Source organism: Chionomys nivalis, chromosome 3 (assembly GCF_950005125.1).
Source record: "Chionomys nivalis chromosome 3, mChiNiv1.1, whole genome shotgun sequence".
Classification (NCBI taxonomy): Eukaryota; Metazoa; Chordata; class Mammalia; order Rodentia; family Cricetidae; genus Chionomys; species Chionomys nivalis.
The window spans coordinates 73270921-73291311 of NC_080088.1; the positions used below are offsets into that span (position 1 = coordinate 73270921).

At 49.7% G+C, this 20391-nt stretch overlaps 1 protein-coding gene and 1 non-coding gene across 7 annotated transcripts; both read right to left on the reverse strand.

The window, feature by feature from the left end:
- Positions 1–358: 358 nt before the first annotated feature.
- Eif4g1 (eukaryotic translation initiation factor 4 gamma 1) lies at positions 359–19893 on the reverse strand. Of its 6 annotated transcripts, none has more exons than XM_057766140.1 (34): positions 19757–19893; positions 18972–19028; positions 18671–18764; positions 18318–18404; positions 17841–17861; positions 17108–17284; positions 16805–16904; positions 14979–15091; positions 14099–14191; positions 13827–13893; positions 12743–13546; positions 12126–12214; positions 11853–12039; positions 11635–11768; positions 11373–11531; positions 11047–11232; positions 10659–10856; positions 10158–10304; positions 9311–9547; positions 9071–9175; positions 8811–8970; positions 8482–8582; positions 7940–8042; positions 7555–7657; positions 7144–7370; positions 6924–7042; positions 6656–6828; positions 6275–6400; positions 6086–6167; positions 4402–4500; positions 4162–4296; positions 3955–4036; positions 3701–3841; positions 359–988 (listed from the first exon to the last, which is right to left on the reverse strand). In XM_057766140.1, exons 3-34 carry the CDS (start codon positions 18728–18730, stop codon positions 804–806), a joined length of 4800 nt encoding a protein of 1599 aa, XP_057622123.1. In that variant the 5' UTR covers positions 18731–18764; positions 18972–19028; positions 19757–19893; the 3' UTR covers positions 359–803. The 6 variants fall into 6 exon arrangements, with proteins under 6 accessions (XP_057622123.1, XP_057622121.1, XP_057622127.1 ...); XM_057766138.1 differs by having other exon boundaries at positions 11047–11235; XM_057766144.1 differs by lacking the exon at positions 18318–18404 and having other exon boundaries at positions 11047–11235.
- LOC130872318 (small nucleolar RNA SNORD66) lies at positions 8671–8745 on the reverse strand. Its single transcript, XR_009056925.1, has one exon. It is a non-coding gene; the product is annotated as a small nucleolar RNA SNORD66 (small nucleolar RNA).
- Positions 19894–20391: the final 498 nt, after the last annotated feature.

Below are 20391 nucleotides of genomic sequence, written 5' to 3' on the forward strand. Positions count from 1 at the left end.
AAAGCCGGTAGGCCATGCGGTCATTTTACATAGGACATCCCCTTTATAGTTTCTATAGCTGTAAGGGCCTCAAACCCAGGGCCCAAATCACCCTAGTAGCAGTTAAGTATTCTACAGCACTAATCTCCCATATGTCAAACCAGTAAGAGCCCAATCCTCAAAAAAAAAAAAAAAAAAACCCAACAAAAAAAAAAAACCCAAAACAAAACAACCCCAATTCCTTGGGTCCATCCCCGCCCCCAATCACTGACCGGGAAAGAGACAGGTACCAACACTGATACAATGCCAAGTCTGAAAAGAACGATATCCATCTTTCCATACTCCGCCAAGGGAGCAGATCAGTAAAGAGGCAGTGAAATTAATTGAATTCATGTTTAATAATTACAGGCACCGTGCCCCCCCTTTCCCCTGCCCAGGCAGCAGCAGGGGTGGTGCAGGGGCTGGGGCATATGCCCCCAGCAGCGAGGACGGCAGTCCCAAGAGTGATTTCAGAAAATAAAAAAGGACCCTAGAGGCAGGCGGTAGTGCCCCTCCCCCCTGCAAAGACACACCAAATTTCAAGACTTTATATATCTCTCTGTGCCCCGGGGGGAGGAGAGGGACACTTGGCAGCATCCTGGAGGGGCCCCAGGCAGCCCCAAGCCATCCTGCCTCATCAGTCACTTTATTAGCTCAGACACATCGCACTACAGGCACCCACTGCCACTGCCGCCACTGCTGCCGCCGCCCCCCTGCAGTCCAGGCGGCTGGCTGGCTGGGCCATCCACGTGTCCATGGCTCCAAGTCCCCGGCCCCACCCGCCATCAGTTGTGATCAGACTCCTCCTCCTCAGCCTCACGAAGCCAATTGAAGAAGGCTGTGACAGACTTAAGGGCCACACCCTTGCCCTGCTGCTCAGCAGGGTCCTTGCTGCTCTCCCAGCTGTAGAAAGCGTCTTCCTTTACCACGTCCTCATCATACAGAGCATCAAAGAACATTCGAAGCAGGTCTGCAAGCCACAAAGACATCAATTAGGTGACTAGTCTGTATCCAGAGATCCCTCCCAAAGAGACACTGTAAAACTAAGCCCTGACCTACCATTCTGGTATCCAGAGTGACTAGGCCTGACAGAATGCTAATTTCATGACATAGAAGAGGCTACCAGCATAAGAATGAGTTACTTGGCCAGCAGCAATCCTTAGGAACAGGCACGTAAGAGGGGAGAAAGGAAGGGGAATGGGGGAAAACAAAACAAAACAAACAGGCATGTAACCCCAAAAAAGGCTGAGGCCGAAAGATCCAAGGATCAAAAGTTCAGGGCCGCTGGGCGGTGGTGGCGCACGCCTTTAATCCCAGCACTTGGGAGGCAGAGGCAGGCGGATCTCTGAGTTTGAGGCCAGCCTGGTCTACAGAGCTAGTTCCAGGACAGGAACCAAAAAGCTACAGAGAAACCCTGTCTCGAAAATCCAAAAAAAAAAAAAAAAAAAAAAGTCAGGGCCAGTTCTAGTAGCTTAGCAAAACTGCCTGAAAACGGGAAAAAATGAGGCCAGGTATGGTGGCGCACGCCTTTAGTCCCAAAACTCAGGAGGCAGAGGCAAGTAGATTTCTGTGTTTTAGGCTAGTATAGATTGTTCTAAACCAGCTAGTTCTACAGTGAGATCATATCTCAAGAGAGAAAAGGGAAGGGGTCAAGAATAATCAATTCTCCACTTTTTGGCCAACACCAAATGTAGAGTCCAGGGAGAGAAAGGAGGAAAATGTAAGGCATGGTGGTCCACAACTGCAATCTCATTACTTGGGATGCAGAGGCAAGAGGCTCAAAAGCTAGGACAACAAGCCTAAACTACGTCACTAGTCTGAGGCCAGTCCAGATGACTTAAGATCTGCGTCCAACCCTGACAAACACCCATGACCTCGCTCTGGCCTCTAGGGAGTGCTCACTGTCAAGAGCTCACAGGTACTGCCTAAGCCTCGTCTCTGGCCATCAAGGACACCTTCCTTGCCACTGTGCACACTGCAGCAACTGAACAAAGCACAAGGACCCCATGTCCAGCACCATGACATCAGTAATGGCTTACCAGCTATGAGAAGCTAGGCCATTCCTCTGACCATTCCACCTGCCTGTGGCACAGCCAACCCTTCACTTATTCCCACATTTGTGCTCTAAAGCCCATGTACAATCTGAGGACCCTATGCAATTGCTCATCTACTTTGTCCTACATTTAAGCCCACATTTGTCTAATTTAAACATAAAAGTTATCTTTCGCTGGGTGGTGGTGGCGCATGCCTTTCAGTCCCCGCACTTAGGAGGCAGAGGCAGGCAGGCAGATCTCTGATTTTGAGGCCAGTCTGGTCAATAAGAGCTAGTTCCAGAACAGACTCCAAAGCTACAGAGAAACCGTTTCAAACAACAACAAAAGCTATCTAGCGATTTTTCACTATCCTGTAATATAGTCCAGTCAAATTTTTAGATAGGCTCCTACCAAACTCTGTAGCATTCATCATTTTCAAACACTCCCCTATACCAAATTTTTTCCTTTGCTCACACAGTCCTTCCCTGCCCTGTGTGTCTTTATTTCCCCAGTGTTTTGTTTTTTTTAAAAATATGTATTATATATTCTTTCTGTGTGTATGCCTGAAGGCCAGAAGAGGGCACCAGATCTCATTACAGATAGTTGTAAACCATCATGTGGTTGCTGGGAATTAACTCAGGACCTTTGTAAGAGCAGGCAATGCTCTTAACCGCTGAGCCATCTCTCCAGCCCTTCCCCAGTGTTCTTATTCCTCTTGAGGCAATCCCATTATCCTCAGCAGCACCTTTCTAAACAAAAAACCTTAGTCCTCTCCCACTGTAAAGTGGAATTAAACAACTAACTGACAATATTTTAAAGGTATTTATGCTTCAAGTGCTGTTTTGGTGTTTTGTTTGTAGCCCTGACTGTCTTGCACTCACAGACCTACCTTTCTGTCTCCAGAAAGCCAGAGTGTTAGGGTGGGAATTCTCTGAAATGACCTAATCAGCAAAGGCGGGCCTCTGGTGTGAGGATCACAGGGTGTGGCATCATGCTCAGCTAATCCTTTGCTTACAATCCTACAAAAAGCCTTTTCACTCAAAGCAAAGCCCCTGCCACTACTTACATGGCCTGATGTACCCGCCCTGCCTCCAGTCCCTCGGTCCCAACTATTCTTCCTCCAGCAGTTCTTTTATTCCAACTCAGAGCCTGCCTGCTCACTGTCAGTCAAACAATTCCGACCCATCACCTCTCAGACTAATCTTCTAACACACAGTTACTGACTCGAGGCCAGCACAGCACTATGCTCTATTTCCTCACGAGTTACCTAAACACCTGAACATACCCACGTGCTGAATTTATAAACCTGTCTTCCAGTGTAGAAAAAGGACATAAACCCACAAAGGCTGAGGTAAAAAGGCAAGGTAAGCCAAGCATTTCAGATCTGTGCCAGACACAGTGGCACACCATGTCTGAAAGATACTGTTAATCACCTCTGTGCTGCTGTCACCTGTAGGTCAAGCACAAAGCTGGCAGGATATCAAACTTCAAGGCTTAGATTAACTCATTCCATTTGCAGGCAAGGAAACATGCATTGGGCAGGGTCATTTTGTTCTTTACCCACCTTTCTTAGGTTGAGTACCTTCCATGACCACCCTCTTCTATCTGGCAGTCCCTTGCCCCACCCATCCCTGCAGCCTGGCTCTTACTGGCAGGCTGTTCTAAGGTCACTACAAGGGCCTGGAGGGCGTAGAGTGCTTGTAGCTCCTTCTGTTCATCACACAAGTATTTCTGCAGCAGTCTCGCTCGCAGTTTCAACACTGCAACATCCACTCGGAGAGGAGTCTCAACTACAGGGAAAAAGACAAGGATAAATGTAATACTGCAGACTTTACCTGGCTTAGCCCCAGAAGGCCAAGATCAAAACCCCTCTCCCTCCATTTGCCTCTCCCTCGCTCCTTACAGATAATTGCAGAATGACAGACAGCCGTCATGAGGGCTCGAACTAATGTATTGGATGCTATCTGCTGCTCATTCAGGTTGGCCTGTGCAGAAAAACAAAGGCTCCTAAGTTCTAAATTATGCCTCCAAGTACCCACTCCTGTCACCTCCCAAAACATCCCATCTTAAAAACTACCTCTCTACTTCCCGTTTTCCAGGAGAAATATACCTCTATCCAGTCAAACATCCGCTGGTTACTGCTGCCCTCCTTCAGCAGCTTCTCCAGCTGCCTACGCAGCTCCTCAAAGGCAAGTGCCCTCTGGCCAGGAGCTTCAGACTCTTCTCCCAAGGTATATTCCACCTTCTAAAAGCAAATAACCAACCATCAAGGTCAAGCAAGACTACAGAGTAAAGAGGAGGAAAAGATGTGAAAAGCTAGCCCCAAATGCAGAACAAACTAGTCTCAAACCTGTTCAGTCACAAATGAATTAACGTCTTGGCCTTCTGCTAGAAATTCCCTCCAGCTCAGACCAGCCTCTCGCCACAGCATCCCCACCTTTTTGGGACCCTGAAAAACAAAAGAGCAATTCAGCATCTCAATATCTACCTCTACCCGTGGCCTCTACCTCTGAGGACTCAATAGTCCTCAACAGTCATCTAAATATACCGCACGGGTACCACCCTTCCATGTCTAAATCAAAAACATATCCCAAGCAATAGGACCTCACCCACCCACCACCACAGTGGTGTGACACGAGAGGGAAAGTCTCCTAAAGAAATCACTAGGGGCGGAGAGATGGCTCAGCGGTTAAGAGCTTTGCCTGCTCTTCCAAAGGTCCTGAGTTCAATTCCCAGCAACCACATGTGCTCACAACCATCTGTAATTAGATTTGGTGCCCTCTTCTGGCCTGCAGGGATACATGCAGGCAGAACACAGAATATATAATTAATAAATCTTAAAAAAAAAAAATCACTAGATCTCAAAAAGGTAAACAAGCAAATCTATGTCTTATCCTGGTATATGCCTTATGTACCACCCACATTCCTTTCCCCAAGCAGCTTTTATAAGTTTTTTTTTTGTTGTTTTAAAGTATTTATTATTGTTTGTTAGACCTGGAGAGATGGCTCAGCAGTTAAGAACACTTGTTTGGGTCCCAGCACCCACATGGTGGTTTCAAAGAAGAAAAAAACAACCACTAGGAGGTAGTGCCACACCAGGACAGCCAGATACACTTGTTAAAAAAAAAAGAGAACTAGGAACTAACAGATGTGCCTATGGGTTTCCTGAGTTCAGAAAATCTAAGCAGCCAATAACACCCTCACACCTCCCAAAAAGTCCCCTTGAGTCCCTTTCAAACTCTTCAAACTACACACCCCAACTTCTTACCACCATGGGCATCACCCCCAACTTGCCTTTTAAGACTTTTACATTCTAATCACTTTCATTAACTTTGTTTTTCGAGACAGGGTTTCTCTGTAGCCTTTGGAGCCTGTCCTGGAAACTAGCTCTTGTAGACCAGGCCGGCCTCGATCTCTATTTCTGCCTCCTGAGTGCTGGGATTAAAGGCGTGCGCCACCACCACCCAGCTACTTCCATTAACTTCCATGTTCTTCAAAGAAGGCCTTTTACTGTTAACAGCTGCCAAATAAATATCCTGTAACTCCATGGCACTGAGACACCATTTTTTCCCTATTATTTCACATTTCACTCAAGTTGCTGAAACTGCCATTTCCTGCTTTTTTCTCTACCAGATTCATACTGTTTAACTGTTATAACCCAGGGAGCTCAGTATTTAGTGAATGTTCAAAAGAACAGTGATCAAATGACTAATAAATGAATTAACCACACAGGTCTAGGATCTTTCCTTACCAATCTTCCTTCAGCCCAGGCAGAATTCATGACAGAAACTACCTTAAACTTTCTTTTTCTGAGAAAAGTTTTGGAGCCTGTCCTGGAACTAGCTCTTGCAGACCAGGCTGGCCTCGAACTCACAGAGATCCTCCTGCCTCTGCCTCCTGACTGCTGGGATTAAAGGTGTGCGCCACCACTGCCTGGCACTAAAACTTTTCAAGTACCAAAGGTCAAAGGTCACCAAAGCAGCCAAAGCCACTTAAGTCCATGAATACATTCCCCTTCGAAAGGCCAAACTCACCATGCTCTTGCATAAGAGACCCAGGATCTCCAGCAACAAAGAAGTAGCTTTGCCTATGGGCCTCAGAGGCTTCGTAATTTCCCTGCAAGAGAAATCAATCCTGATAGTCTCCATAGCCCTCGACATTACTTCATCCCTCTCCAAACACAGCATTCAAGTTGTCTCCATTGTAAACGAGGGAGGGCTTACCTGAAGAGCTCTCCCATGGGTACCCCATCTTCCTGGAGAATGGGTGTTATCAATTCTGCCAGATAAAGCCATACATGAGGGATGTCAATTTCCATGTCCTCGGCCAATTCTAGTGTTTCATACAGCCTGAAAAGGGAATGAGAAGTTAGGGCATTTGGGGAGATGGGCCTTCCAGGAAAATGTAGCATGACAAGTATCAAATGTGGAGGCCCTCCAGAAACATTTTCCAGACATGAGACAATCTCAAGCTAAAGCTACCATCACCCCTTACAAAGCTAATTGGAATGGTTGGCCTACATACTCGATGCAAAGTTCCATGAACTCCACAAAGAAATTGGTGGGTATGTGAACATGGAAGGTCCACAGAAATAAATCATTTACCCTTGATAGTACTGGGCAGTAGAGAGGTGCCCTGAGCAGAGCAGCTGGTGCAGCAGCCGCCCCATGTGCTCACGAGCAATGGTGCTACGCTCCAGTGTGGACTCGATGCCATGCCGCACAAAGATGAAGAGCAAGGAGGGTGACGCCAGCTCCTGGACACACTGTACTGCCTCCTGTGGAGGGCAGAGCACACCAAGAAAAGTATTACTCCCTGGCCCAACCTTTACAAACCACGCCAGTCAGCACAGCTCCCCTTCCCAGTGCCAACCTTCATGTCATTGAGATGGAGATATTCCTCAATGATGGCCTTGGATTTCTTCTCCACCTCATCCTCAGAGAGTGCAGCCTTTGGAGGGCTCACTGGTGGGAGAGTGGCTTCCCGCTTCACTACGGGGGAAAGGGGAGGAAAACCTTTCAATTACTCATCTTAACAGTCTAGAGCCACATCAGCCTCTCCTCCGTTCCTCTGCCAGCCTTCCTGTCCTTACCAGGATCCCGACCACGATCCTCTGTGAGGCTAGCTGCCTTGCGCAGTCCCTCAGGCTGGGAAGGCCGCTCTCTACTCCGCTCCTCCACTTCTTTGCTAAAACTTCGCTTGGTGGCTGGTGTTCTGGCACGATCAAGTCGGTCCCCGCGGTCACTTCCCCGTTCACTCCGCTCTAGTCGGTCTCCCCGGTCCCCAGCTTTCTCACCTCGCTCTCGGCTTAAGCTACTCCTGGAAGAGATACATTGTTTCTCACCTATACTTGCTCAAGCACTTGGTAGGGCAGCTGCTAGGGATCATTCTTGGCAACAAGGACATGTCTAAGCAATACAAGTAAGAGAAATCTCTATGCTTTGACAACCAAAACCCAATCACAATATTCTGTGAGAACAACCCCACCCCCCAAAATTCTCACCTCTGTACAACACGCCTGTTATCTGTGTTCTCTGTAGGTAATGCTTGTTGAAGAGCAGAAAAGCGATTCAAGGTACTAGTAGCTGGACGAGTGGCTTCTGATGCTAAAGAGACAGAAAGCTGCATTAACCCACTTCTTCCTCCCCAGAGCTATGGTTCCAAGAATGCTCCATGCCTCATTCACTCTCCTACTTTATGTACCCCCTCCACCATTGAGGACTCTTGGTCTCAAAGTTGACAGGAAGTAATTCATTCTCTGGCATTATGTATATTCCTCCTGTTTTCATTCCCTACTTACTTACTCTGAGTTTCCTGTGGAGGAAAGACTATACCTTAAGGGAGCTGAGAACAGCAACTACCCAGTTCCCTACAGTGGCTTTCCATACCTGTGTCTGAGGGCTTGGCTCCTGAGCCCCCACTGCTGCCCTTGCCCCAACTCAGTCGCCCTCCTGGTGCAAAGAGTTGGTTGTTAGAATCAATGGAACCAGGCTGCAGAAGGAAAGACAGTAGACTTAGAGACTTCTGACCTAGCTTAAGCCCTTAGCCAACACCACCTCACAGCCACACGGTAACGAGTGATCCAACTCAGAGAACACATAAAGGAATAACTGTTGTCCTATTCCAGTAGTTCTTCATAGACAGCGGAACTCCACATAATTCCACATAATTCATAGACCAGAAAACAGCACCCTTTGATTTCTTTCCAGTCACTTAAAAGTGTAAAGCCTGTTCTTGGCTTGATCTGGTGTCTTGTCAATTTGCTAGGATCGATGTGAACAAACACTCTAGCTGGCGTACTTCATCTAACTTGTCTCTAGCAATCTAGAGTCTAGGAGGAAAAGTTCAGCTGTCAGCACCCTAACTGTGGGGACTAATGGCAGTTCCTCTCCTTACCCTCCACCTCACCCCCTCCAGAATACAACCCTACCTTTGTGATCTTGGTGAGCCGTGAGGTGTCAATGGGGCGGCTGCCTTTGCTAATGGGGACTGTATTCCAGCCACCATCATCCACAAGTGGAAGGCCACGGCCTGAGACAAAAAAGAAAATAGGAAGGGGGGGAGGCATGTTGGGATAACAAGTCCTAACAACGTCCTTCTTGTGCCACCTCAGCCTTTCTTCCTCAGATCCTCAATCCCATCATGTGGTCTCAGTGGCCCAGACACGTGGCACTAACAGAAGTCATCAGTGGAAAGCATGTTACCCTCATACCCTCCAGGAGGTTCACTGTCTCCTCTTAGCCCTAGTCTCAAACTCACTGATGGGCGGGCCTGGAGGGCCACCCCGACGCTTGTCGCTGCCCTTGGCCATGAGCTGCTGCACTTTGATATGTTCTCGGTGCTCTTCCATCTCAGCTTCCTTGTGGATCTGATCAATAGTCTTGGGACCCTGATCCCCTCGGCGTGGAACCCAATTGCTCTTTGAAAACCAAACAAAACCAGCAGTTATTTTGGGTTGGCAGGGATCAGACAAGGCAGTGTCAGGAACTCGAACAGCAGATAAAGTGGGGAAGACACACCTGCCGCAGATCCAGTACATCCTGCAGCATGAAACGGATACGAGATGAAGTCTTCTTTTCTTTAATGATTTTTTCCATTTGGTTGAAATACTGATCCATTCGAGGCTAGGAAGCAAGGGATCAAGTCAATTATCTCTCATACTTCACTTTGACATTGGTTAAGCAGCCCAGACCCTCAGTCTTGTATGTTGTCAGCAGGCCCGTATATTTCACCCATTCCCCACATCCCAGGACTTCTACCTTGGCTTTTGCAAAGTCCAGGTCTTTGCCAATAGTGGTGAGGAGGCGGCAGAGGCATTCCAGGGACTCTTCATCATGGTTCTTAAGTAGTTTGACCACACAATCATGCATTATTGCTTCTGTTAACATCTTCAGCTTGAATAATTCTCCAATGAACTTGATATTCCCTAAAGAGCGCCGCCGAGCTATGTCCCGGGCTTCTTCTAGTTCTTCTTTCAGGCGTCCCCGTTCTTCTGCCTGTCAGTCATGGGACAAAGATTATGTCAAAATGATAACCATGGGGCGGTAGAGATGGGTCAGTGGTTAAGAACACTTGCCATTCTTGCGGAAGACCTGGATTCAGTTCCCAATACCCATGTGGTAGCTTACAACCATCTACACTCCAGTTCCAAGGAATCCAGTGCCCCTTTCTGGCACCAGACATGCACACTGTACACATAATACATACATGCTGACAAAACATACATATAAAAATAAAGCTAAGGCCGGGTGGTAGTGGGCACGCCTTTAATTCCAGCACTCAGGAGATAGAGGCAGGGAGATCTCTGGAAGTTTGAGGCCTGATCTACAAGAGCTAGTTCCAGAACAGCTAGGGCTGTTACACAAAGAAACCCTGTCTCTAGGAACAAAACCAAACAAAAAAGCTAAGAACAGAACAGTTACTTGGCTAAAACCCCCTTTTCTCTTTTTATCTAGATAGCCAGGCTATTATTAAACACTCATGTCCTAAGGTCAAAGAGAGTCCTCAAGAATCTTAATACTACTATCCCCAGAGCTCTACAGCCAAGCTCTGACTGGTGGGGGAGGGTGGTGACCACAGAGTAGAATTGGCAATACACTTTCTCACCGTAGCAGCTTCATCCATCTCTTTTTGCTTTTTTTCAAAAACTTCATCATCATCTTTGTCTTTCTCAAATTCCTTCTGGCATCGATTTAACAACAGTTTTCGAAAATTCACAGTCACTGTTGGCTTTTCTGTAGTGGGCACTTTCAGCTGTTGGCCAAAGATACTAAGTATCACACTAAAATCAGTACATGCCTTTTACGTTTTCTTGAATGCTGTATAACAGACAAGGGGGAACCAAGGAAAGCTGGACTCCAGAATCCCCAGGAAGATGTAGGAAGCTACATAAGATGTAAAAAACTGGACGAGCAAGATGGCTCAGTGTGTGAAGAAGCCTGCCACACAAGTTTGGCAATCTGAAATTTTAATTTCCAGAAATCCACATAAAGTTAGAAGAGAACTGACTCCACAAAGTTATCCCTACTGCCAAACGTGCACTGGAGCAAACAATGCAACTATATACACTAAGGGACATAAAATAAATGTTGAATAGTGGAAACTAACCGCCATGAGGCAGCGGCACATGTTGGCATAAGCCACAGAGAAGTTGGGCTCTGAAATGGCTTTCTCAAAGATGAGGTCAATAACTCCTTTGAGGCGTTCCTCGGTGTCAATGGCCAGCTGTGTCACCTGCTTCATCAGCTGCTGGAACATCTGGGGTGTCAGCTTATTCAGGATGGAGCGCACCCTGCGGAACAGGTCCTGTCGGGGAAGACGACAGAGTAGACAGGATCTAGTTTAGTACTCAAGGTAAATACTGGCTGCTTAGACAGATGCAATGGTAGGAACTGAGTCCAGACACTGATAATCAGCATGGTGGACACAGTAAAGTGGCTCAGAAAGCAGATCTTGAGAAGCAGGAACAGAGACCAAAGGCAAGATGTGCCAGTACCTGGGTTTTGCTTCCATCAGCATCCTCTTCCCCTCGATCCTTATCAGCTGCTGTCCGTTTGCTACTGGGTTTCCAAGCCTTCTCTGCTTTGTTCAGTTTTATGTCTTCAGTCATTATGACTGAGGAAATGATCTTACGTGTTTCCTTTCGTGGACCTTGCTGAGAGCGCCTGGGTCCCAAGCCAGCCTGCTAGACAAGGGATGAGGACAAATGAAAATAAAGAATAGCAAGTGTGACCCCATTACCATATAGCCTCAAGACTCGCAGGCTGAGGCACACAAGATCCCACCCTGTTACACATCCGCCCCTCAGCCAGCCCCACTCACCGGCCCTCGGGGCAGCTCCCCACCTGGCCCACCCCTTGGGGGCCCACGGTTATTGAGGGTTGGTCGGCCAAGGTTGGCAAAAGATGGAGTGAAATCTGGGCCACAGTTTATGCCAGGTAGCCTGGAGGGATCCAGCTGCCGAAGTGGTGTTTTATTGGCCTGCAGAGAAGATGTATGTCTTAGGAACGGGTTAGGGTTACCAACTTCTCTTTGGAGGCTTCAGGCACTCCCAGGTCAAACCAACATTCCCCAAAACACCAACCTTGTCGAGCACTACATCGGTGATATGGGGCAGTCCTTCTGGTTTCTGCATACTGGCAAAGATGAATTGAAAGCCGAGCAGGAATTCCCTGTCATAACGCTTCTTTTCTTCAAGGTTCAGAGGCTTCCACTGATCTGCATGACAGGATGCAATCACACTCCTATGTCCTGTTACAGGGTTACCCATTTCTCAACCACTCAACTCTTCCTTAAACGCACCTGACTTATACTCGTACTTCTGCTCCCCAGGCTGGATGTTCTCAGCATTATGAATTTTGTCTTCCTTAGAGTCCCAAGTTTCATCTGCTTCCTCAGGCTGTGGGGGCACAGTGCTGCCCTCAGACTCTGGGCTTGGGTTGACACTTGTAGGAGGCTGATTCTCTACCTCTGGTACTGCTGGGTCCACCTTCAATCATAGAAGAATGCCCAGGTTCAGTCACATGGTCACCACTCCCAACTGTGCCATTTTCCCTCAACTACTCGTTCCCTTACCTCCTTGAAGGCATCTAGAAGGTCACCCACAGCCTCCTTCTTATTTAGCTCTTTAATTTTCCGCCTCCTCTTTGGCACAGATACTGCCACTAAAGAAAAGGAGGAGAAAGAGAAGGACCAAGCTGTGAATGAGTTAATAGTATCCCTACCACACGGAGGAAAAAGACAAAAAAATAAAACCAGCCACACACAGCATTCCCTCTCTATCACTCCCACTTTAGGCTCTGAATCTTAACTGTAAGCCACGCGTCATGGCCCATTTCTGTAACTCAGAACTTGGAGACAGAGACATAAGTATCAGGAGTTCATGGCCAGCCTGGGCTACATAAGACCTTATCTCAAAACTTACTTCTTGGGGTTTATCACAAGCCCAAAAATGGGAGCCCATTTGTGGGAGGCTATACACAAAATGGTGGTACATGCCTTTTAATTCCAGCACTTGGGAGGCAGAGGCAGGCAGAATGAGTCTGAAGTTAGCCTATTCTGTATATCAAGTTCCCAGACAGCCAAGCTACATAAATACCATCTCAAAACAAAACAGAAGAGGTGCCAAACGGGAGACCAACGAAGAAAACACCCCCAAAATGGACAACACCAATCATCTAGCTGTATCTTACCTTGGGTGGCTGCTGCCACCTCTAAATTCTGAGACAACTGGGCTGGGACAGAAGTGCTGTCGAGGGGGAGTTCCTCGGCTACCTTCTCACTCTCAGCTTCCCCGCCCTCCTCTTCTTCTTCTACTTCTTCCTCCTGAGCAGGAGATGTATCCGAAGGAGCCACAGGTGGAGTGGCAGAGAGAATGGTGGCTGGTGCCATGGGTGAAACCTCCTTGACCTGTTCCTCTGGCTCACTGACTGGGCTTAGGTCCACAGCTGGTGGTGAGGGGGCTCCATTGAGCAGTTCCTCAGGCTGGGCAGTTGGAGCAATGGGCACAGGTGATTCAGAAGCACAAACTAAAAGAGAGGGAGAAGCTGGCTCTGTGCTTGACTCCACCTCTGGTTCCAGATCCTCAGATGGGACCATGCCATTGGGCTCATGCGTTTCCGCCCTGTGAGGTGCCAGGGACGTGGAAACCTGGAGAGGACTGGAGGAGAACTCAGATTCTGGAATGGGTTTGCTGAGTGTCACTTCTACTTCCAGTATGGGTTCAGCAAGAGTGGGTTCTGGAGAGAGGCAATATGGCTCCCCAGTTTCACAAGAGATGGGGGTCGATTCTTCTACAGACATTTGTATCATCCCCGTTGTCATAGTGTCCCCAGGAATAGAGAGGACTCCAAGATTAGACTCAGACCCCGGCTCCAAAATTGGGGGTGGTGATGGGGTTGGAGAAGGTGATGAAGGCTGAGATTCTGTTCCAGGGCTGTGCTCTGGGCCAGGTAGTCCTGGTCGCCCCCCAATAGCTGCTCCCTGTGACCGGTCATCTACACAAAACGAACAAGAATTCATAACAGCCAAGTTCTTCACTGTTGCTTTTCTTCCTCCTAGCTAAGGTTACTTCAATTTAACATTCTCATCCTACATCCCAGTCTTCTCCCACTAAGGCTGTTTTCCCGTCTCTTCCAAAACAGTCTATAACTTCAAACCCACTACACGAAACCTAAGTCATCCTTCTCTGGTACTCAGTTCACACCACTCCACCTCCTTCAAGTTTAAATACGCATACTTCACCTCCCATAAAAGCTGTGCAACTGCCTTCCTTACCTGGCCGGATAATGACAGCAACCTGAGGCGACTCCCCATTAGGCTGAGGCTCCAGACCGCCTCCCGTCTGCAGGACACAAGTGTTAAAAGTGTGCACTGAGGAGTTCCCCACCCTTCTTTACTAGAGTCATTTCTACTTTAGCTCTGCGTAGAAATCCAGAAAGCAGGGAAATAAACCCCTTAGGTAAAGGAAAAGATCAAGTGACTTGGGAATCCAGGACAGAAGAGCTGTCCAGGCCAAGGTTATCTATCACTCCAACAGCTGACAGTACCTGGGGAGGAGTAGGTGTGGAGGCAGTGCGGGCCCCAGACATGATCTCTTCTGTGATATCCTTCCCCCCTTGGTTTGGGTCTCGAATTCGGATCTGGGGAAAAAAAGCTACAGGATGAGTGGGAAGCAGAAGGAGCCCACCTCTCCACCCTGTCCCACTCCTAAGACTCTGGGCCAACCTCCCACCCCTACTGGGAAGCAGGTGGGTGGGTGCCAGAAACCCCATGAGTTCTACTGTCAACCCATCCGGCTGCTCTTGTAGTCGCTGCCCTAGTCCCCACCCCTAAGACTCTTGACCTCACAGAACAGCCCTGTACATCACAATGCCCCTCCCTCCCTCCCTCCCCTCTATCCACCGGCAATCCCTAAGTCAATGGCTGCACACCCTGGAGCTCAAGACCCCCATCTAGCATCCAGCTAGCTCACTTGTGGCTGGTCGGCCTGATCTCTAGGGGTAGGGCCCAGATGCAGTGGGTGGAGCCAGGGTGACTCAGCGGCTTCCCCAGCCCTGGCACCCTATTCTGGGCACCATGCCCAGGGCTTGAGGACTGAGCAGAGGCGTAGGCCTCCAGAGCTTCCAGGACTAGGGGGTGAAGAGCACAAAACAAACCATTTCCAAAGCTAACCACCAGCAACCCCAAACCAATCACAGGTCTTATGAGCCTACTAGAGTACAAGTCTCTGGGAAATTTCCCTGCTGCTCACTTTAGTCCTCCCACGAGCACCTTCTACACTGCAATCACCTTACAAGGAACCTTTGTACTCCACAGACCCTGACCTCTGCTTAAGCTCAGATGAAAGTCTATCAAGTTCTGCACTCATGAGTACACCATCCCAGGAGTCCCTCCCCAGATGTCCCAGAACCCCTCACTGCTACTCACAGTTTTCCGCTCCCTCTTAGGGGCAATCTGGGGCGGCTGGTTCATCAGAACTGGGGCAGGAGCCACGCTAGCAGGAAACTGCTGCACACCTTGGGCCGGATAATAGGCACCAGCTTGAGGGAAGGAGGACAGAAAGGAAGGTTTGTGACAGCATCAGGACCCAAACATACACTAATACTGCTTGAACACCTCCCACTGCAGAACGTCTCATCATACACAGCCGGCCCCTTGCCCTTCCCTGCCCGCCTCCCTAGGGAATTAGGTGTCTGTCAAAGCAGGGGAACCAGTTTGAACTGCATTTACAAGAATTCCTCACAGAGACACACACACCTTGTAGGCAGAACTCCTTCTTCTCTACGCTACGAGGTACCTGTTTTACCCCACAAGGTACTCTTATGTACCCCACTCCAGCAACATACATGGACACTCTCAACTTGAGACAATCAGCTCTTTGGCAGGGAATAAAAAGGGTTTTCCAAATCATTCTACTCAAGCTGACTCTAATTCCTAATTTAGCCCTTTGCAAGGAGTAATGTAACAAAAAGTAACACTGGACCCAAGAAAAGTACAATTCCCTAACCCAATTGTCTCCAACAAGGGGTACACTTGTAACTCATCCCAATTCCCACTTACTACTTCTGAAAGCACCAACAGTGGTTATGTTTAAATCACACATACATACACATATCTACAACTATAAATGTATTAAACGCACATACTTAACATCTTCCCAATGGGAAAAATTTTCAGATACTGATCTAAGTTAGCATGGTGGCACACACTTGTAATTACAACAACCAGAGGCAGGGGGAATCATTGCAAGTTTGAGGCTAGCCTGGTCTACAGAGCAAGTTCCAAGGAAAGCCATAACTACATCATTTAAGATCCTGTCTCAAAAACAAAACCCACTGCCATACAGATCGGAACAATTCTTTCATTGAACATATATGAAAGATAACTATGAAAAAAAAAAATCACACAAACCCATGTTATTGTCTCCTAACTATGAAAGAAACCGACCAGAAAAAGTATAACTTGGCTTTCAAGTCGGAGCCTGTATTTCTTTCAGTTTATTTTTAATTATGTGTGTGTGTGTGTGGGGGGGTATTTATACACCTGCAGGTACCCAAAGTGGCCAGAGATGTTGGATCCTCGGACTTTGGAAGTGATAGACGGTGTGAGCTGCCTGAAATGGGAGCTGCTATAGAATTTGAGGCCTCTGCAAGAGCAGTTACTCTTAGCCACTGAGTTCTGCGTCTCCAGCCCTTTCTTTTTTAACTCATATTCGTTTTTAGCATATGCATGCCCAAGTACCATGGGTTACGAGGGGAGGGGAGAAGACAACCTGTGGAGTCAGTTCTCTCTGACCCACCAGGTTCCAGTGACCAAACTCAATGATCAATGCTATCAGGCTTGGGGGCAAATCCTTTAACCAGAGTCATCTTGAAGATCCTCGTCCTGTGTTTTTTTTTTTTTAAAGTCAGGCTATTAACATGTGGCTCTGGCTGTCCTGGAACTCACTGTGTAGACCAGGCTGTCTTCAAATGAAGAGCTCCTCCTGCCTCAACCTTCTGATTGCTGGCTGGGATTAAAGGCGTGTCTCCACACCTAGCTTTGATCGCATGTTTCTAGAAGTGGAGAAGAGTCCAACTCTCTTAGCAAAGGAGCAAAGCTTCCCTTACCAATGAGTTAAATTATTAGGCACTAATCCTTATCATACATCAATTCTATCATTTAAAAACCAACAGCATGCCTAGGAAAAGTCTTAGAAAGCAGGAGAAATGCCCTAGGGCGTGCTCTCACCACTGACTCCTTCCCCTGCTTACCGTAGGTCCCAAACTCGGTAGGGCTTGCACCCGGATAGAAGCCTGGGGCTCCTGGCTGCACAGGGTACTGCTGTGTTGGGACAACATATGTGGAACGCCCCTGATGGGGGTTGGGGAGAAAGGAGGGAAAAGAAGATGAGGAAAGCTATGAACACCACATCAGATTATGAAGTAGGGAAAGCCAAGCTTGGGCAATGAATGACTAGCAATCCCACCTCTGTAAGAGAAATGGATCTAGAAAGCCAGGGAGGAGAGGAGAAGGATTAAGCTCAAGGTAGCCTGGCTTCCAGCCCACAACCTCACCTGTCCAGGGATATAGTAGGCTCCTTGGGAGGCTGAATAGGAGATCTGGGAAGGGATCATCATTACTTGGGATCCAGCAGGGTAGACATGGGTAGCTGGGCCAGGACGGGCAGGGGCTGCACTCTGTACTCGGGAGGCTGCACTGCTCGGGGGCTGGGCCCGGCTAGGGTAGAAGTGCTATTAGGAAGAAGGAGAGCAGCAGGGATCAAGAAAGGGAGGGAGCGAACAGCAAAACCAGCACTCCACAATGTCTATACAGCCTTAAAGAATACTGTAGGCTTCAGAGCACAGAGACCAATCAATCCTTCCAAAACCCACAGGATCAACTGATGGCTAAGTGGCCTCTTGTACTAACACTTGCCTCCAAACTTAGACGAATACTTTGTATCCTCTACTCTCACTACCATGCACACTCTGTCACCTCTATACTATCCCTCCAGAGTCTTCCTAACATCAAGATGCATCATGCCTGAGTACAACCCTTGAGGGCAACATACTCCCCAACATGCACTAGTCCACCTCAAGTATGGAGACTAACTGCTACATGCAACCATTTTCCAGTTCTGGGATACTTGCTCTTCAACAGTTAACCTCTAACATGCAGTATCTGAACTGAAGACCTAAACAGCAAACAAGGCCCCACCCTGAATATCCCATCTGTGTCTAGCTATGGACTAAGGTGGAGGATGGGGTGACACCAAGAGGTGGCTCAGGATTAGAAAAGAGGTATTACCTGCAGAGACCTGAATCCTCCCTGAGAGCACATGGGGACAGGAAAGACGACAATTACCCCCAAAGTTTGAGGGGACTTAGGGGGAGTGGAGGAGGTAGGAAAAGAATCCTTCCACTTAGGAAGAACTTGGAGAACAGAAAAAAATGAAAGCACAGCTGGAATGTTTATCTCGTCACAGTTCAAAGAGAAAGCAAAGAGGAACAGGGTAATGGCAACCTCCTAGTGTAATAGAACTGATAGCAGGGCCCACAGCACTGTCCCCAATTCTCAAAGGCGCGAAGACCCCGTAATGCCTGTCACTCTCACAGACTACAAACTTCAGCGTAAGTAACTAACACGGCACGAAAGAACACAGAGCAACTAATTGTCAGGAAACTGGAGGCAAGCACACGACCTCCAGTTTCCATCCTAGCCCCAAACCAGCAGCAGACTCTCCCAGTCCCCACCCAGCGGCCTACTCTATCCACAGCCCCTCACCTGGCGGGGCTGAGAAGGCGTGTTCATTTGTGTCGCTTGTGGCGTGCTAAACACCACCGGTGCAGTCTGCCCCGGGGGAAACGCTGGCTGAAGGGGAGAGACCAGAGTTCAGCAAGAGGGGAAGCCTGGGTGGGGCCGAAACCCAAGCTGCTGAAATAAGGGGAGCAGACCTGCAGCAACAGCCTCAGCAGTCCACATGTTCCCTCCCTGTGACAGCCCCAGGGACGGCCAGGGGCCCTATCTCAATTTGGCAGCAGGCTGCTGCACTTTGCCCTGACACAGATGGGGGTGGGAAAACTGAGCACTGCATGACCTCCACCCCACCAGAGTCCTGCTCATTTCGCCTTGATTACCTGTGGGAGTCCAGGGGACCTGGCGGGTGGGGGGCCTGTGGGCTGAGGAGCTTTGTTCATTTCATTTGGTGCCACATCAGGGTCCCCCCAGCACCTGTTGGAAACAGCAGAGCTCGGAATGGGGAAGGGACCCAATCTTATGGAAAATGGGCTGGGGGGGGGGAAGGTTGTTTCAAGAGCTAAAACCAACATGGATCAAGGGAGGTGCCAAGGGAATGCAGAAACAAAAATAATCCAGACTACGGAACCCACCAACACGCCCGACCCCACCCTTGCCTGCTCAAACAGCCCCCTCACTCACCCCCTCGGTTAAGAATAAGTCCACAGTGCGGCCTACAGGTTCTGGGCATCCGAAGGCCTGGGGTTGGGAGGTGAGGGGTATCAACCTGGCTCCACGGGGCCCAAGACCAACCAGACCGGAAATTCCAGGTCTCGCTGGCACCAGGCTCCCGGATCACAAATGAAGCCGGCTGCTTCGGCCGTGGTGTCCCCACCCCCCACCCGGGGACACCGGGTTCGGAGCCTGCCGCGGGGCACTCGCACGGGGCCGGAGAGGCCTGAGACCGCCCGGGAACACAAGCCAGGAAGGGCGCGAGTCTGGCCGCACCAGCAGGGCGGGCGGCGACGGCAGCGGAGCCGGCTCGGGTAAGGCGAGGGTCGGCCGCCGGGCGGGGCTGGGGGCTCCTCCCTGCCCGCCGCCGCCTCCCTGCCCTGCGCAACGCGGCCAGTGCCAAAGAACAACGTGTCACTTCCCGGCGGCCGCCCGGGCCCCGCAGGGGGGAGGGGGCGGCGGGTCTGCGCCGCGGAGCCTGCGCCGGGCCGCGGCCCCGGCCCAGCGGAGGTGGCTGTCGCGTCGCCGCCCCAGCGCCCTCCCCGCCCGGGCGGGCCGGGCGCTGCTCCCCACCCCCACCCGGGCCCGGCCCGGCACACGTGGGCCGGGGATCGGCCTGGCGAGTAGGGCCTGGGCGCGGGCGCGGGGCCGGGGCGCCGGGGCGGCGGCGCAGGGTGGCGGGCCCCGGCCCGGATGGCGGCGGATGCGGGGGGAGGGGTGGGGGGCCGGGTCGGGCCCGGACATGGCGGCTTTACCTTCAGTCTCCTTCAGTCCGCGCGGCCGAGCCCCACGCAGCCGCACAGACGTAGTCCACAACCATTTCCGGCTCCCCGCACGGATCCCGCTCGGCGGCCACCGCTTCTCCGCAGGCGCAGCCGGCGACCCACGTGACCGGCGCAGAGGGCGGAGCTGTGCTGGCGCTGGGGAAGCACATGGGATTTGCTCCGCCCCGTCACGTGATGCTCACTGCCCGCCCTCGTGTCCCCTCCCGAACTTTGGAACTCCCAGGCCGACCCCCTCAGAGGCTCTGGCGGTTCTTTAGTTCATTCATACTTTTGCGCAAGCATTTATTGAGCGCGTGAGTGCTAAGCGAAGTGCCGGCTGGGAGCTGAGAATGCTCAATTTAAATGCAGTTCCGCCCTTAATATACGGTACACTACAAATTATGTAGCCTCTGAAAATGCTGTAGATTTGATCTTTGATAGGCCTATTAACAAAGGAGATTGAACGTTGCACCAAAAGAACTGCGGCATTCTAACTAAAGATGCAATTTTACATTCGCTGTTTACAAAAAAACAGTCGCTCCTAGGAAAAGGCAATCATGAAAACTTTGGAATAATGGAAGAAGCGATCCCAAAAGCCTAGTGTACAGGTGCATGTCTATAATACC